This window comes from Leptinotarsa decemlineata, unplaced genomic scaffold, assembly GCF_025532065.1.
Source record: "Leptinotarsa decemlineata unplaced genomic scaffold, Ldec_3_MD MMD2_tig00026369_RagTag_RagTag, whole genome shotgun sequence".
NCBI classification, from domain to species: Eukaryota; Metazoa; Arthropoda; class Insecta; order Coleoptera; family Chrysomelidae; genus Leptinotarsa; species Leptinotarsa decemlineata.
This window is the reverse complement of record NW_027412709.1, coordinates 5,862,022-5,876,276: the sequence shown is the minus strand read 5'-3', so window position 1 is coordinate 5,876,276 and position 14,255 is coordinate 5,862,022. Positions and strand designations below refer to the sequence as shown.

The following is a 14,255-nucleotide window of genomic DNA, read 5'->3' as shown; positions in this document are numbered from 1 at the left end:
TCAACAAATTAAAATATGCTAGCATTTCGTCACAGCGCTAGGTATCGACATAAATTGTTGTTTATCATCTCTAATCTGAGTTGATCCAAAATAACAAAATTGATTTTTCAATTGTCATGAAATAAATCAATACTTCTCAATGAATCGTCTGAATGATTTTCTTGAAACTTGTTGGTAACCAAAACCTGTTGGTATTCAAATATTATTTATATGAATGAATAGATCATAATAAAAAATCTTTCATTGAATCTAAAAGAAGATCAACTCAAAAATTAAAGTTCTTGATCTTTGTCATTCGCCAGTTGTTGGCTTTATAACATTTCATTTCATCATATAATTCAATAATTGGTTGTTAGATATCAATCTTTTACCAGCTTACTACAAATATTTATTTCACATATTCACATCAATGTGAAATTAGAACAGTTTAACGTATGATATAGTTCAACTTGTACCAATGAATTGGTACCAATGAATGATGATAATTTAGCAATGAAGAGTTATCCATTTTAGAATTCAGAAAAAAATTAAGGTTTGTTCTATGGAACTGGCCAATAATACCAATTCATGTACCATGAAATGAAACAATAGGGATGCAAACATACTAATGAATGAATGTCAAATTAGTAAAGAATAGATTCTTACGTGCTTGAAAGAAGTAACTGTGGATACATCATGAAAATCCACGATAATGTATTTTTCACCTGTAAGATATTCTATTAACAGTTAAAAATACAACACGTGTTTCACTATACAATATCTTGAAGCTATTCTGTGTCAGTTCTCAGCTTATAGTTCAAGTTGGTTGTATTTTTTCAAACGAAGCTATTTTTTCTGTCGAACAAAAATATTCGTTTCTCTATTTACCAGAAATACGTGTACTGAAAATATATATGAAATTTTCACTCCCTGCGGCAAAAGCCATATTTACAATGCATTAACGTCGTTAGTGGATATTTGATCTGCCTTTACGCAACATACGGAGAGAAACGAGAAAGTGTACCAGAGAAAGGAGCGTAGTTCAAGGAAATGAAATAGTCGTCTTCTCAGCTGGCAAAATACGGAAATGATTAATTCATAATCTATAGCCACCTAGAATATTTGTTGAATATACTTCGCCTATCACATGAATTTTGATGTCTTATCACATGATATGCACAAAACTATAGATAATCATGATATGATTGGATTTTTTTAATTATCGAAATGATGAATGTCAATGAAAATTATCACACAACCGCTGATAGAATGAAGGAGACGAATGATGCCTCAGTAAGATTTGATGTGAATATTACTCTTGAATTTTCAAATGAAAAAATACATTTCATTTGAACAGGCTTGCTTTTGTACTTCCAATGGTACTCTAATTTATAATTTGTGAACTAACGGTTTCCAAAAAATGGCGTTTGGAAGTAACACAATAATGAAAATTTACTTGCTGAGTATATATTTGAATGAAAACTATTGTACTCTCTCTTGTTATACTTGAAATGATGAGGAGAAAAAAATTATCATTGAAAAATCACATGGATAAATAGGTAGTTTGAGACATAATTTCCAGTCATTCGCATTTAATGAATGGTGTATTATCATTGATGATAATGATTGTACACTTTTCATACTATGAATTTTATTGAAAATGCGATTCACTACACAGTAGTTTCGTCAATTGAACTGGCACATTTACTATGTCCTTTGTACAATAGTAGACAATCACAAAACATAATTAGATAATATATGAATAATTCTGCGACAACATGTAGATTTTGATGATACGATGACAGTGCAATATCAACTGAAAACAAGAAATACAAATTGATTTTATGTATATCCTCACATTGAAAATAATACTACACTCACATATACAGGAAAATGAAAATAATACCTAAAAAAAACAACCCAGTATATGAGACTGGTAACTCCCGGAAGACACAGAATGCCACAGAATGCCACAGAATGGATATAATTCAATATCCAGCATGGTATTAGCCGGGGTAGTAGTTGTTTTCCGGCAAAAATTCGCCAGAACCTACGGTAGTGTTGATAGTTGAAAAAAAAGGGATACCTATATTGAATATTAATTTTCTAGTATGTATATATCTCTCCATGATTTAGTTTCCAGACACGGTTTGATCTCTGTTAGAGTATTAGTACATGTGATGTTCCTTCCCCGATTTGAACTCGCGAAACTGCTTCACTATTTTGCTCATTGTTCCTTGAGATATGGGCGGAAAATTAGAAAATTTCTCATGAAATTGGTGAGCTACTTCCTGTTGGGTTCGAGTTTTATCTCCGTAACCAATAATTTGTGAAACTGTTACTTCATGAATTTCCGTTGATCTGACCATTTGTCAGACTTGAAGCTAACGAACTTCAAACTTAAATGAAAATACTTACAACTGATGTCGTAACATACAAAACAAGTTGACAAGGCGTTTTAAACTAAGGTTGCCACGGAAATTATTCACGGTTTTTCAAAGGATACCATCTTGAAAGAATATTGCAATGGACTTTGCTAACTTTATAATTATTAATACCCCAACATGAAATTTTGAGTTTTGAGTATGTGACAATAAGTTTTGAGGGTATTTTATCGAATTTTGGTAACCACTCATTTCAATTCATTTTCTCTCAATTGTTGCATTAAACTCAAAAGTGATAACACTTTTGAATAGAAAATGAAGACACATTTCATATGATATATCACAAGCCTATACTTCCGACTTGAAAAATTGGGGGTTGTACCTATCATTCGACGGGGGTTGAAGGTAGGGGTGGCGTTTATCCGTTGAAGTATGTAAAAATATAATTTAAATTTGACGTGTTTCGGAATTTTGTCAAAATCTGTACCTTAACCGAAATAATGACTTCATTTCATTTGGCTTTTAAACACTGTATAAAATAATTATAATTATTCACATAAAATAATTCCTGTTGACAGTAAAAAAAATATTAATGTCAAACATTCTCGCACTAATAGGTAAAACTGAAGGTTACAAAAAAAATAAGAAACAAACACATACAGACAGCTCACAGAAGTTCATACTTGTTTGTAAGAATGAAAAATAATAAAGTTTCACACATTATACATAGGTATTGATGAACTATGGAGACACAGATATTGACTAAATCTATAATATAAAAAAGAATAATATACTTATATTGAATACAAGGCAGAAAAGGCTCAATCAAGTTGAGCACCAAAGTTATATAAGGGGTAATATCATCATTCAATTTTAGTTCAACGTACAAGTTTCAAAATGCAGTTACCTTAGTTACAAATAAAAGTTGTGAAAAACATAGTAATTTTCATATCTAATTTTTAACGTTGATCTCCTATCACGCAGTAACGGCTACATCCATCAATTTATTCCATTCATTACGTTTTCAAATCATAATATTTACAGTTCTATCCTGAAGAGAGATATATCGTAGGGTAGTTTCCAAATTGATTATATTCATAGGGCGGACACAACCTATAAAATGTCAAATGAAAAGGGGAGTTGAGTGAAACCTCATTTTGATCTTCAGCTACCTTTTTGAAGATACTGTATACCAGAAATTTCTTTTTAGCAATTCACGAGAAAACTGGTGAAAATTGTTAACGAGTTCAGGTGTTCAAAAACACTGTGATATTATTTTAATGAAATTAAATGAAAAATAATTAGTATTTTTGCATGTATTATTGAAAGTATTTATTAGACTGCAATTTACCTGAACTGGTAGTTAAATGGTAGTCACGAAAGACAAATCAGTTGAAGATTTGTCAAAAAGTGAAGATATAAACGTTATTCACTAATTTGGTCATCATGTCAATTTTAACAAATTCAATACGTTGAATAAAATTCGTATACTGTAGAAAAAGGGGCAGAAATTATTTTCATCAATTGAAAACGTCGAAGATGCACAACATAAATGGGAACATTGTTCAATGAACAGTAATTTGAATCCTCAATATGTTCTGGAAATAATATTTGAAAGACATTTTTCATGAAGGTCAATAGTTCTTACTGTTTCTCTGGGTACAAAACCTCAAACAATCTAAAAAATTAACAAAGTTAAATCAACTTGAAGTATAATAAACGGCAAACTGAAAAGTTGACTCCTAAAAGTTACTGCTCGATATCAACCACTGAAGAGTTCAATTAATCAGTAACTCGAGTCCATACATTTTTCCTACAAATTACAAAGATCGATTGAAAAAACTATAATATTTTCGAAATGAATTTCAAGTTTTAATAATGGAAAAGATTGTGATTCTAACGTTGACCACTAAAGAAAGCTAGGTATAAATATTGAATTTTTGAAAAAATTGATTGATGTAGCCGGTTACTACGTGATAAGAGATCATCATGAAAAATGAGAAATGAAACTTTATTTTTTTTTATCATATTCATTTGTAACTATGGTTACTGCAGTTTCGTCCTTCATGGACATTTTCAAACTAATACAATGAAACTCAATATTATATAGTTTTATCGTATTAGTTTGAAAATGTCCACATAGGACCAAACTGCAGTAACGATAGTTACATATAAAATTGGTGAAAAACACAGTTTCATTTCTCTATTTTATACCGTTTTTTTGGGTATATGGTTACCACAATCTTTCTTAAGTGGTTAATGTTTCGGAAAACAATAATTTTCTGTGTTCAAAACCTGTATTTACTATTGAAATTCTGCCTCAAACTGTGGTATTTCTGAATTTCATAAGTTCGGACTTCCATTGTCTGATATTATATAAAATGATTCGAAATCCCTGATAGAACTAATGGATGAAAAAAGATTTAAAAATGAATAGCTGAAAATAACAATTATAATAAGGCAAAAAAAATTCGAAAAGAACTGATAGTGAAATAAAATGCAAAATAAAAATGAACAAAAATAAAAATGAAAAATTAAGAGATTCCAAGCCAAGTTACTTCACTGTATAATGTGAAGTAACGTGGCTTGGAATCTCTCAATATATAATTTTTTTTTATTTTTGTTCAATTGTTCTATTTTTACTCGTATTTCATTTCACTGGCATTTCATTCCAGGTTTTTTTGCCTAATATAATTGATATTTTGAGAATAGAACAATTGAACAAAAATAAAAATTAAAAATCAAGAGATTCCAAGCCAAGTTACTTCACTGTGTATTGTGAAATCTCTGTGATGTACTGTGATGTGACGTAGCTTGGAATCTCTCAATATTTTATTTTTATTTTTGTTCAATTGTTTTATTTTTACTTGTATTCCATTTCACTATAATTTCATTTCAGGTTTTTTTTGCCTAATATAATTGTTGAAAAACTTTCTATGTTTTTACCACTTTTATTTGTAACTAACGTTACAGCAGTTTCGTCCTATACGGACATTTTCAAACTTATACAATAAACTAACTGTAGGTACTAATAGAAATAAAGGTACTTGACTTGATTGAGTACCTGCGGATGTGCTAATTTAAAAACTGGTGAGTTAACTAAATCGATTTGATCAATCAACAGGTTGCACCCGCAATGTTCATGTTGTGAATTTCGAAGGATTCTAAATAATTGAGCTCGCAACCCTTCCTAGCATAGTGCAGAATTTCCGTTCCGTTTAGATTCGGAAACTTGTGGTTGCATGCCAAGGAATGGTTTGAAAACGTCGAATAATTTTTTCCTAGTCTGAAGGACCTTTCATGTTCAGCATACGGTTTTTGTAAATTTCGGCCAAATTGTCCCACATAAACACTTTACACTCCGGACACTTAAGCTTATAAACCCCATATTTTTCCAACTTGTACATACCAACCAACAACATACATGTTATATGCGAATTAGCGTCTCACACGTATTAAATTACAAAGCGATAACAGCTTCCTGCTAAAAGTGCTTATTGTGCAGTATCAGCAATATGAACACTTGTGCTCCAGACAAAGCAATTGCTGACACTGTTCAAATATTGTTTTTCATACAAAACGTATAAATAGACCCTGCGAGGTCAGAAAGATGTTCATTAATTTAGAAATCATTCTCAAGTACAGTTCATATTTATTCTGTTAATGTTCCAAGTTTTTCACGTTATATTCAAATTGTAATAAAGTGTTTATAAAGAAATAAACCAATTTTTAAAAAGTGAATTGTGGAAAACAAGATATAACAAATTGGCGCAGTCGTGCGGATTCCTGAACGTTGCTAGAACAAGAAAATTCTAACTGGCAGCGGTGGATTCCAATCCTTCAAGGAATCAAAGAACCAAGCCTTTCAAGGAAACAAAGGACCGAGCCCTTCGAGAAAGCGAGAACCAAGAGAACCCGAGGAGTCATCACTTGAAGAAAACCACGGAAGGAACACCTAGTGAAGCCCCTGGTGGAAAACTTCGAGAACAAGACGAATCACCCATGAAACAAATACTGTAAGTCAACAAAGATTCATCTCGTTTATTGTATTGAATTTTATTTCATTGCAATAATCATACAGATTGATTATTGGCTTATTGTAAAACCAATTGTTGATAATTGCACAGATCAATTATCATCAAAATAATCGTACTGTTCGATTATCTCAGAGGTATTGAGTATTGCTATTATTGATTTATTATAGTCCAGTGAATCGATTAATTGAGCGATATGCCTGACAACGAAAATGCCCCTGAACCAATCCCTGAACCTTTTCCCGAAATTGAACCATATAAATTGTCGGAAATATTTTCGATCGTCCCTGAATTTGAAGGAGACCAAATATTTCTTACAACTTTTACAAATGCTTGCGATTGTGCATACCAAATGTCAACTCGCGACCAAAGAAATCTTTTGACGATACACATTAAAAACAAACTTCGCGGAAGAGCTGCCCAACTGATAAGCTCTCGAAACCCCGAAACATATCAAGAGATCAGACACCTATTGAATTTAAACTTTGGTGATACCCGAGATCTCACCTCCTTGATCCAAGACCTACAAAGACTTAAACAGCTACCAAATGAAACCGCATTGATATTTTTCAACAGATTACAAGTACATAACGCCAAAATGCACGCTTGTATTCAAAAATCTACTCTCACTGCCGATCAAAAAACAGCTCAATCGAGACTCATCGAAACAATGACACTGAATACACTACTTACCGGACTTGAACCCAGACTAGGACAAATCATACGCGCTGGAAACCCCAGAGACATGCTTGAAGCACATATGCGAATCAGGAGAGAACTCCAACTTTCGTATTTCGAAAACCAAAAGCATGACAAACATAACCAACCGAAAAACAACATTTCCAAAAGACCCCAACAACCTCAGTCTTCAAGAACGTGTAACTTTTGTGGACGCTTTGGTCATTTGTCGAACGAATGCCGCCAAAGACAACGACCGCCACCAAATAACACAAATTCCTTTCAAAATACGAATTTTCCAAAACCAAATTTTCCCCAACAAAACCGTCCTCAAACGAATTTTCAAAACAATCAACAAAGACCACAATTTCAAAACAATCAACAAAGACCGCAATTCCAAAATACCCCACCTAGGCCAAATTTCCAAAACCAAAACCAGAATCGTCCCTCAGTAATTCAACGCAACCCCAACTCAAATCAACAAAGAACACATTGCGTTACATATGAAGAATCTCAACCTCTTCAAGATTATAACACGGAGTATGAGAACTACTATACAGCTAGTAGCCAAGAAAATGACTATTATACTGATAATGGTCAATGCCCGCAAGAACAACTTGAACGATACGATCAATACAACCAATATGATCAAAATGACCAACACGACCAAAATATAAACAACCCAAATATCTCAGAATACCAGGATTTTCTTTCACTTCCAACACAACATCACCCCCCAGATTTCAGTCAATCCCAAGACATAACATCGGACATTCAAACTCAAATCCAATCGATGAACCTAGAAGATTATCACCCCGATCTGAACTTCCCGGAACAACGCTTCATGTAAGTTCACTTCACTCCATGAATTCAAAAAACTTATACTACATCAAAGACCTTTCAAATACCTTCAAAATTTTAATAGATACTGGTGCAGGAATTTCGATATTCAAACCAAAAACTTGTGAAAAATACCTTCACCGATTCCCAGAAAATGTAATAGTCCAGGGAATCACGGACCAAAAAGTTTTAATCACTGAATCGACTCTGATCAATTTCAAAGATAATGATCCCCACAAAGTCTATGTTCACAACCTTGATATTGAATTCGATGGTTTATTAGGATCCGATTTTCTAGAACATTATAATTGCATTATTGATCTAAAAAACAAACAATTAATTACAAATTTCAAAACAGTCCCTTTGTTCAAAGTTATAGATAATGAAGTAACTGAAAATTCGAAACCAAACCAAATTTCAATTGAACCCAGAACAGAAAGAATATTCAAACTCAAAAGTAACTTCAAAAATACCGACGCTATACTGTTAGCGCAAGAAAAAGAGAAAGTCAGAATACCAAATGCTTTAGTAAAAATTGACAACAATGGTGAATTTTTGACATCCATCATAAACGCCAACGCAATCCCCAAAACAATAGATTTTTCAGACCTTATTCTCGAACCAATAACAGACTTCGAATCAATTTTGAACTTTAACACCTCTCACGATGATTTAGAACAAATTGACAGAACTCAAGAGATAAAAAACCAACTCAGACTTGACCATTTAAACCATGAAGAAGAACAAATGATAACCGAATTATGCCTAGAATTTTCTGACATATTTTATCTTGAAGGCGACAACCTCACCTTCACCAATGAAATTAAACACACAATCGAAACTAACAATGCGAGACCTGTGTTTACAAAATCTTACAGATACCCTCATATTCACAAAGAAGAAGTCAAAAGCCAAATTTCCAAAATGCTTAATCAAGGTATCATTCAACATTCGACATCCCCATGGTCATCCCCTGTTTGGGTAGTACCAAAAAAGCTAGATGCTTCCGGAAAACCCAAATGGCGTGTTGTGATTGACTATCGAAAACTGAACGAACTGTCAGTAGCCGATAAATATCCGTTACCCAACATTTCCGACCTGCTAGATCAGCTTGGAAAATGTCAGTATTTTACCACCCTCGATCTTGCGTCAGGATTTCTCCAGATCGAAATCGACCCAAAAGACGTTCCAAAAACAGCCTTTTCTGTTGAGAACGGTCACTATGAATTTGCCCGTATGCCTTTTGGATTAAAGAACGCACCATCCACGTTCCAAAGAGTGATGGATAACATCCTCCTTGGCATCCAAAACGAGCGCTGTCTTGTATATATGGATGATATCATTATATACTCACCAACGATCCATGAACATATTTCAAGACTAACAGAAGTGTTCAAAAGACTAAGGAAAGCTAACTTGAAAATTCAGCCTGACAAATGCGAATTTTTAAGGAAAGAAGTCGCCTATCTTGGACACGTCATCACGAAAAACGGCGTTAAACCAAACCCCTCCAAAGTTGAATGCATCCAAGAATTCCCCCAACCAAAAAACCCAAAAGAAATCAAATCATTTTTAGGTTTAGCTGGTTATTATCGACGCTTCATACCAAATTTTGCCAAAATTTCCAAACCACTCACAAAATTACTACAAAAAGATACCCCATTTAAATTCGACTCAGAATGTCTGAAATCATTCAACGAATTGAAATTAGCCCTTACTTCTAGTCCAATTTTGATTTACCCCAACTTCGAAGAACCTTTCCTCTTAACGACAGATGCTAGCGCATTTGCAATAGGAGCTGTTCTTTCACAAGGACCGATAGGAAAAGACCTCCCAATAGCATACGCATCCAGAACACTATGCAACGCTGAATCAAAGTACTCTACGATTGACAGAGAACTTTTAGCGATTGTATGGGCTGTGAAACACTTTCGACCATACCTGTTCGGAAGAAAATTCAAACTCATCACTGACCATAGACCCCTCACTTGGCTTTTTTCAATAAAAGACCCAGGTAGTAGGCTAGCACGTTGGAGACTCAAATTAGAAGAGTACGACTACGAAATAGAGTATAAACCTGGCAAAATAAACAAAAATGCCGATGCCCTATCACGGATCAAAATTAATCACTTCAGAGAATGTGTAAATTTTCACAGAAAACTTACGATACTCGCTTCAAACGAAATTGATGAAACGAACAAACCAACAGACGCAGAAACACCAGACACAGAAACACAAAACAAAGAAACACCTGAACACGAAGAAACCCCCTTCGAACAAATTTTACAAGAATACGAGAATTTCAGTCACTTATATGAAACTCGATCCCTGATTGATTACTCAAAAATCAAATTTGACAATTCGCAACTTTTAGACAAATCACATAAATACATCCTCACTTTTTTCTGCCAAAACAAATTAGAAGATCTTCATCATAAAATCATAGATGACATATTCGAGGAAAATGTCGAATTTTACAACGATAGAATCAATATTCTCTCAAGTAAAACCGTTAAAGACAGAAAATATTTCATAATCGCTTTACCCTTCGATCATACTTCAGCCGTAGAAATTCTATTCTTCATCCTTTATAAATGGACAGATGAAATAGACATTTCCAAAACGTACTTTGTCGAAAATAATTTGGATTTACCAATTTTGGAAATTCTTTCTTTCATTTTCGCTGAAAAAGAAATTAAAATAACAGTATGCCAAAATCTAACAAGAACTCCCGACGAAGACCAAATTCCCATCGTAATGGACCAATGCCATTCAGGAAAAAATAATTTACATCGAGGAATTAACGAAACAGTTAGACGCGTAAAAGAAAAATATAATTGGCCAAATCTGATCAAAGACGTAGAAAACTTTGTAAAGAACTGCGAAACTTGCAAAAAAGCAAAAATTTGCAGACAAAACCTTAAAAGCCCTCTAGTCATTACAGAAACTCCGAAAACACCATTCGAGAGAATAAACATTGACATTCTTGAAATTCCCACAAAAAATTATATACTTACAATTCGAGACGAACTCACAAAATTTACCCAAGCTTACCCAATTGAAAATAAATCAGCAAAATCAGTAGTAAACACTTTACTGCTATACTTTCAACACTACGGAACTCCACTCAGAATTCATTGTGACTTCGGTCGAGAATTCAACAACGCCCTACTGAAAGACCTTTGTACGCTTTATGACATTAAACAATCATTTTCTAGTGTGGACCATCCGCAATCAAACGGTTCCTTAGAACGTTTTCACGCGACCCTTCTAGAAATGATAAGAACAAATAAAATCGACAACCCTGATGAACACCCATCAGGCATTTTACCATATGCAATAATTTGTTACAATAACACCAAAAACAAAACACACGGATTCACCCCTTACGAGCTACTATTTGGACACACCTCTAGTAGACCACCCGAAACTCTGTACAACCAAAAAGAACTCATAACTAAGTACATACGAGATTTAAATAATAAAATCTCTTATTATTATAAAATTGCTCGTCAAAGAACACAAGACCAAAAAGAAAAATCCAAAATTCGATTCGATAGAAACGTTGCACAAAATATACCTGAGTATAAGGTAGGAGACAATGTTTACGTTAAAGAATCCCAAATTAAAAATAAACTAGAAAACAAATTTAATGGCCCGTTTGAAATTATAGAAATCTACCAAAACTCAGCAATGCTAGTTAATTGGAAGACAAGACAAAAAACAAAAGTAAATTTTGACAGATTACGACCTTGTACTGAAAATTGATTTCATTTTCAGGATTCTCCTGCTGATTTCAGCAACGCACTCAACACATTCCCAATATTCCGTTCAACCCATTAATAACACAATAGGAATTTTTCTTCACGAAGAAAGCACTTTGAAAATTTCCAATGATAAATGGACTCTTCTCGTCTACAAAGACTTGGACTCCATAGAATTTGCCTTAAATAACAACAACAAAATTTTGGAAAACATGCTATATACTTTTGATCAATCAAACCCTAGAATGTTATCCTTCAAAACCGAAGTGAAAACACACATTAGTTTATTGACCCAAATATCTGACTCACTCGACTTGAAATATCGAGAAATATTTGCAGACACCCAAAATTATTATAAAAGATCCAAACGAGGATTAATTAATGGAATAGGCACCTTCTGGAAAGCCATTACTGGTAATCTAGACTCGTCAGACGGCGAATATTACACCAACTGTATTAATAAACTCACTCAAGATGAACACCAATTAGAAAACCTTTTGAAAAATCAAATATCGGTGACCACATCAGTAATTAGAAATTTCAACACAACTATTCAAAAACTTCAAATCGATGAAGAAACCTTCAATCGAGATATCAAGCAAATAGAACAATCAATCTATAACATTTCAGACGATCTTGCATATTATGAAGCACAATTGAAAACATTGGAAATATGTGAAACATTAATGGAAAGCTATCTTTTCTTGGAATCAACCCTTGACGACATATTGAATTCAATAACATTCGCTAGGTTGAAAATACTTCACAGTTCAATTATCACTCCTAATGACCTAATGAACTCACTCCAGGAAATTTCTCAATCACTCCATAAAAACAATCTACCTTTACCCACAATGCTCTCACATGTTGCTCAATATATCGAAATCATTGAACTCGAAGCATATCAAGTGGACAAAAGAATTGTTTTCATATTAAAAATTCCATTGGTCGAACCAGAAACATACACCCTGTATCGACTTCTACCAATACCAATTCCAGATAACCGAACGGGACTTCATCACATATTATTAACTGTTCAAAAATATATTGCGAGAGATGACGAATCCTTGTTGTACATTTCACTTCAAAATTTAGAAAACTGTAAAACTCTGAATCATGGCGTAAGAATCTGTTCCGATCTACTACCCTACCCGATTGACAGCGAAGCTATATGCGAAGCCCAACTATTGAGAAGATTGACCGTCCTCCCGAAAACTTGCCAGTCTTCACTGATCTACGCTACGGAATACAATGTCCAGGAACTGAGTCTAAATTTGTGGCTCATAACAATATCTGAAGTTCTACCAATCACCATTAACTGCGAAAATATGGAACCAGTTACACGAGTGATCAAAACCAATTCCCTGCTAAAACTCCAACCCGGATGCAGCTCATTCGTTGGAAGCACTAGAATTCACTCCAAATACTTCGTCGATAGATATAAGAACGTCACATACAAAAACCATGCCGTTCGAATACCATACAGCTGTTGCGACCATCTTCCTGAAAAACGACATCTTCCAGAACTGAAACCGCTGAAACTCAACAAAATCAACGTTGACGAGTTGAACATCGCTCAACATAAATTAAACCAATATTCCGAAGAATTGGATAAACTTATCAATGAGCCGTTTGTGAACAAGCACATATCATGGTTCACATATTGCACTATAACATTGATCATTGTATTAATCATACTTTACATCTTTTGCAAATGTAGACGAAAAGGACCAATACGAATCGGTATTACATCCACTTCGAATCAACCACCCCCGGATCATCCAAGACCAGACAGACAAACATCCCGTATCTTAACGAGATTCATCCCCAGGAGAAGACCAAGTATCAACCTCCAGGAACCTATAGAAGAGGAAATCCAACTCAACACCAGTTTCCACAAGGAAAATGTTTTGTGAAAAGTTGCAGCAAAAAGCAACAACTTTTTGTATAAAAGGGGAGTTGTTATATGCGAATTAGCGTCTCACACGTATTAAATTACAAAGCGATAACAGCTTCCTGCTAAAAGTGCTTATTGTGCAGTATCAGCAATATGAACACTTGTGCTCCAGACAAAGCAATTGCTGACACTGTTCAAATATTGTTTTTCATACAAAACGTATAAATAGACCCTGCGAGGTCAGAAAGATGTTCATTAATTTAGAAATCATTCTCAAGTACAGTTCATATTTATTCTGTTAATGTTCCAAGTTTTTCACGTTATATTCAAATTGTAATAAAGTGTTTATAAAGAAATAAACCAATTTTTAAAAAGTGAATTGTGGAAAACAAGATATAACATACATATTCATGCGGAAATGTCAACAGCGGAGTTGAATCTCAAAAACAAAAACGGCCTTCTCTGAATATCAAACCGGACATCTCCTTATTTTTCATCTAACCCAGTACTGGTGGTACTGTTATATCATTCAATGTTTCCTCCGCTGAAATCAGTATTCACGGCAATCTGCATCAGTTGAGACATACTTTGTATCGTGAGTGATCTAACATTGGCTGCGATCAAGGTTTTCTCTCTCGAAAGATCATTTGACACAATGAGTAAGGTGAGTAGTCTCGAT

At 33.9% G+C, this 14,255-nt stretch overlaps 2 protein-coding genes across 3 annotated transcripts in view; one reads left to right on the top strand and one right to left on the bottom strand.

Moving 5' to 3' along the window:
• Positions 1–14,255, bottom strand: part of LOC111507510 (uncharacterized) — a 484,193-nt gene that overhangs the window by 405,135 nt on the left and 64,803 nt on the right. The window lies entirely within an intron of this gene.
• Positions 14,103–14,255, top strand: part of LOC111509696 (uncharacterized) — a 44,082-nt gene continuing 43,929 nt past the window's right edge. For both annotated transcript variants that reach the window (XM_074185227.1, XM_023165489.2), the window contains exon 1: positions 14,103–14,240. In XM_074185227.1, the coding sequence (XP_074041328.1) occupies positions 14,232–14,240 (9 nt within the window). In that variant the 5' untranslated portion in view covers positions 14,103–14,231. The remainder of the gene's footprint in view (positions 14,241–14,255) is intronic.